At 54.3% G+C, this 5,236-nt stretch overlaps 1 protein-coding gene across 1 annotated transcript; it reads right to left on the bottom strand.

Moving 5' to 3' along the window:
- Positions 1-3,119: 3,119 nt before the first annotated feature.
- LOC122546628 (complement C1q tumor necrosis factor-related protein 4-like) lies at positions 3,120-4,453 on the bottom strand. Its single transcript, XM_043685300.1, is given in 3 exon segments — positions 3,120-3,779; positions 3,938-3,966; positions 3,968-4,453. Coding segments are annotated over 3 exon segments (972 nt in total). The 5' UTR covers positions 4,447-4,453; the 3' UTR covers positions 3,120-3,315.
- Between the last annotated feature and the right edge of the window lie 783 nt (positions 4,454-5,236).

The raw sequence follows: 5,236 nt of genomic DNA on the forward strand, positions 1-5,236 counted from the left end.
CGGCGGGAGGCGCGGGGGGAGGGGGAGACTGGGCCTTGGGAGGCTGTGCCTGAGGGGGAGACTGGGCCTGGTGGAGACCGGGGCAGAGGGAGACTGGGCCTGGGGGAGCCCGGGGCAGGGGGAGACTGGGCCTTGGGAGACTGGGCCTTGGGAGACTGGGCCTGAGGGGGTGATTGAGGCTGAGGGAGACCAGGCATGGAAGAGACTAGGCTTGGGGAGGTTGGGCTTGTGGGAGACTAGGCCTGAGGGGAAGATCGGGTGTGAGGGAGAGACTGGTATGTCGAGCCTGGGCCTGGAGAAGACTGGGCAGGGGAGTCTGAGGCAGGGGGAAATTGGGCCTAGGGGAGACTGGGAAGGAGAGACTGAGCCTGGGAAAGATGGGCCAGGTAAAATCTGGGCTTGGGGAGCATGGGCCAGGCGAGACTGGGTGAGAGAGACTGGGCCTAGGGGAGACTGGGCCTGAGGGAATCTTGGCCTGGGGGAGACTGGGCAAGTGGCGTATGGGCAGGGGAGTCAGCACAGGGAGAGACTGGGTGGGGAGGGACTGGACTGCGAGAGGATTCTGGGCTGGGGAGCGGAGATGGGGGAGACTGGGATGCGGGCATAGTCTGAGCGTGGGGTGGGGGTGGAGTCTGGGCTGACACAGGGGGTTGGGAGGGAGGGCTGTGAGTCTGGGCAGGGGGTGGGAGTTGGGCAGGTTGTGCTGACCTCTGAGCTGGGAGCGTGTCAGGGTGAATGCCTCACTGACTGAGTGCCCTCTGACTTATTAATGATCAGAAAGGTTACAGGGAGCAGTGCTGAAAAACCATGGGCACAGCTCCTTCTAAAATGTGCCACTGTCTCTATCCAGCTGTGTTCCTGCATTGCGCTGTGCCCCCTCACTGCGCCAGCTCTGAGTCTGCCCCCCCCCCGGCTCAACCCACTGACAATTTTGTCAATCTCCATCTTCCTTTCAGCAGTTCTTGAGCTGGTGAGCCTGTCGGATCTGCTCATTTATAATTATGAGGATTGCGCGAAAAACTCAATGATATGGAACTGCTTTGTTCATGTCCTGGATTGGAGAGGCTTCACTATGTGGTTTCTTGGAAATGAAGTCAACAGTTTAATGCGTGCAGTGAGTGGGCGGGGACTGCTGTTCACAGAAAGTCACGTGGAGAAAAGCTAAGCAAATCTTATAGGAGGGTAAGTGATGGAGTTTATGGCCCTTAATAGCTGGAAAGGCCTCGTTTTGGAAAAGACGATGGGGCCTCTATGTTGGTTGAGCCCTCTCTGGATTTTGTTTACCCGTTTTACAGACCGAGGGGCTCAGTTCGGAAGAAAGCACAAGGAATTACACATCTCTCCACCTCTCAGCTGCAGGGACCTGATGAAGTGACCATCTCTCAGTATTGCTAAACCCCGAGAAGGTGAACTGTGGTCACTCTCCGCTCTCAGATCCAGACCTGAATCTAAGTTTGAAGGTTTTCCATCAGCATTACAACTGTCAGCAACTCGACTTCATCAACAGGAAAGCCAGCACACCATGAAAACACAGCACACTCTATCCTCACATTTCAGACCATGGCTCAACTGACTGTCCTTTAATTAAAGACTCTGATTGCTAAGATCGCAGACTGAGTGTGCCATCCCTCACCGACACACACGGCCATGAATGGGGAGGGAGGTATGAAACAACCAGGGGAGGGAAAAGAGATCAGGTTGGGGTGGGGGATAGATCAGATAGGACTGGGGGTAGAACAGGCCAGTACGAAGGGGATGGAATGGATCTATGAGATGGGGAATCAGCCTCCCCTCACCCAGCTACATCCAATCTGCCCTAAATCAGCCCCATCCATTCTATCCCCTCCCCAGCCCATGCTCCTCAACCCCATCCAGTCAGCCCCTTCCCCAACCTGATCTCATCTGTTTCCTCCCCCAGCCCACTCCCTCATCCAGTCCAGTCACAGCCTCAGTCCACTCTGGCACGGAGCCTCAGTGGTTAGCACTGCTGCCTCCCAGTGCCAGGGACCCAGGTTCGATTCCAGCCTCAGGCGACTGTCTGTGTGGAGTTTGCACATTCTCCCCGCGTCTGCGTGGGTTTCCTCCGGTTTCCTCCCACAGTCCAAAGGTGTGCAGGTCAGGGTGAATTGGTCATGCCAAACGTTGGCCATACTGTTCAGGGATGTGTAGGTTCGGTGCATTAGTCAGAGAAAATATAGAGTAACAGGGTAGGGGGATGGGACTGGGTGGGTTACTCTTTGGAGGGTCAGTGTGGACTTGTTGGGCTGAATGGCCTGTTTCCACACTGCAGGGATTGTATCCTCTCTGCCCCAAAATGTGTTCTATTCTCCCCCAAAGTCCAACCATGTCTGTGATTCAGATGCAGTCAGCGTGTAGTTCCAGTGTGAGTGTCCACTGCCTTTATTAGAATGCAGAGACTGCTGTCTTTCTGAGCTGTATCAATGTATCTGGGTTTGGGATTAGCTGGGCTTCGTTCAAATTCTGGATTGTGGTTTCGAGATTAACCAGGTTTTACTACTTATTACAAGAATAACCTTTTGTTTATAACAAACGGGTTTTTTGTTTGATCTCCTTCAAGAAAGTCTCTTTTGTTTCAGATTGTGGTACCGAGGGGATTAATTGCGAGCAGCACTCTGTGGTGTGACTGGGTGAGGAATGGGGCTTTAATTATCAGTACCTGCCCACGCCCATAGCAGCAGCACCACGTTCTAGCCCCAGACCCTCCCAGTCTGAATCCCAGTGCTGGTAAAACCACACACACACACACCCACGCACACACACACACCCACGCACACACACACACACGCACGCACACGCACACGCACGCACGCGCACACACACACATGCACACACACACAGACACACACACACATTGCATCTCACAAGCTCAGCTGTGCTAAATGGCTGGAATGCCCAGAAACATCTTGTTATGAATTGCTTCTTAAAATACATGCTAATATTTCCTGGGTAAATAAAAGGTTATTAAGGACTAAGCTGGTGAGTGGAGATTTATAAGAAGCAGAATAATTTCCAGTTGTTCATGCACAATCAAATTGTAAGCTACCCCAAATACACACACACACACATGCACACACACTCACACTCACACACACACACACACACTCACACACACACACACACACACACTCACACACTCACACACACACACAGAAACATTTGGGAGATTTTCGCAAGTATATTTCCAGAGTTTGTTTGGGCTGACACTTGTACTACAACACAATGAGACATTCACAGGACAACACAGAGGTTTGTCGATGCACGTGAAGTTCCAGCAGATTCGAGTCGAACCTGTGGTCACAGTTTATTTCGGGGTTCTAACTGACAGTCGGCGACCTGCTGATCGGGGTAGACGAGGAAGCCGGTGAAGGTGATGTATTTGCCATGGTTACTGTAGGCCCCGTAGCCTTCGTGCTGGTAGCTGTAGAGCCAGATGTGGTCCCCTTCGGTCAGGGAGAGCATCACGCTCTGACTCTGCATCTCTCTCCGTTTGGAACGACTGTCATCGTAGACCATGGCCTGCACCTCGTCGTCGTTCTTCATCAGCTTGACCGACATGGTCTTGTAAGGCAGCTTGCCGATGTTGAAGGAGAAGTAATAGGCCCCAGACACGCGGCAAGTGAAGACGCCCAGGGACGTGTTGAAATCTCCGCCGATGTTGACAAACTCGGTGTCAAAGGGCACGGCCTGCCTCTTGTACTTGTCTCCGTCCTCTCCCACCAGGCTCTGGCTCCGAGCAGCAGAGAAGGCCGACCGTGGATCTCGCTGCTTGCCCGACCTGGAGGTCAGTTGCTCCCGGCCTGGCGGGGGGGCGAGGCCTAGCTCCAGGCTATTGCCTCCCTCCGTGCCGTGGTGCCAGGCCTTTTGTTGGCGAGGGGCTGCGGACTGCCCAGAGATGTCAGCTGTCTCGGAGGAAGACGAGGAGGAGGAGGAGGAGGGGGTCTCGGGGTAGATGAGGTAGCCGTTGAAGGTAGTGTAGGGCCCTGCATTGCTGTAGAGGGCATACTTGGGGTCACCGTGTAAACGCAGCCAGACGGTCTCACCATGTTCCAGCTGCAGCATGGCACTCTGACTCCGCACTTTCCTCTCCTGCCGATGGTGCTCATCGTAGACAATGACCTGCACTTCCCTCCTGTTCTTCATCAGCATCACCGACAGGCTCTTTCTGGGGAACTTACCCACCGTGAAGGAGAAGTAATAGGCCCCAGGCACGCGGCAGGTGAACAGGCCGGTGCTGGGGTCGAAGTCGTGACCGATGTTCACGTAGACCTTGTCGAAGGTGACTGCCATGTGGGGCCCCCCCACCATGCTGCTGGTGCGGGCCGCAGAGAACGCTGACCTGCTCTCCGCCTCCATCGGCGAGGCCATTGCCTCCCGGAACATCACATGGTACAGCAAGCCAACCAGCAACGGCATTCGGGCCAACATCCTGCCCTACAAAAACACAAACACGGTCAATTAGGCCTCTCCGACAGGATGGCGTGGTTGCCAGCACACAGCCAGGGAATGAGCCCCAGCCCTGACATTCCCACCCTGGCCCCAGCGTAGCTAGACATGGTCAATTAGGCCCTCCGTCCAGGTGACATGGCTCCCAGTACACAGCCTGAAAGGTAGGCCCAGAACAGCATTAAAACAGCCCTCTCCCCAGGCCTCAGTTAGACACGGTCACTTAGGCCCCTACGAATGGAGGGTGCAACTCCTAGCATGGAGTTTAAGAACTAGGCCCAGCTGTGCCCGAAATACAACATGCGCCCTGCCCCCACCCTGGCTGCATCCCAGTTAGAAACAGTCAATTAGGCCAGGTTCCCAGCACACAGCCTGGGAGCTAGGCCCAAACCGGCATTAACATTGCACTTGCCCCGGCCCAGCTCAGGTAGACACGGTCAATCTCAAAGCAGAAACTCACATAGCTCAGGAATGACACACAGAGGACTGGAGACACTCAGCTGTTCTCCACAGCCTCCAGGCAGAGGTAGAAACACAATTAATGTTTCAGGGCAGTGATGCAGAGTCACAACGGATCTGGGAAATGTGTGTGTTTATTAGGTCAATACAAGGGGACGGGGAAATGACACAGTGAGAGACCAAAAAAAAGTCAAAGGCTGTGACAATGGTAGTAAAGGAGTGATAGAGGTTTAACGAGGTGTTAATGAAAGTTGAGAGGGCTGGTGCTGAGGGAGTGCTGCACTGTTGGAGGGTCAGGACTGAGAGAGAACAG

The sequence above is a fragment of the Chiloscyllium plagiosum genome, unplaced genomic scaffold (assembly GCF_004010195.1).
Source record: "Chiloscyllium plagiosum isolate BGI_BamShark_2017 unplaced genomic scaffold, ASM401019v2 scaf_16462, whole genome shotgun sequence".
Lineage (NCBI taxonomy): Eukaryota > Metazoa > Chordata > Chondrichthyes > Orectolobiformes > Hemiscylliidae > Chiloscyllium > Chiloscyllium plagiosum.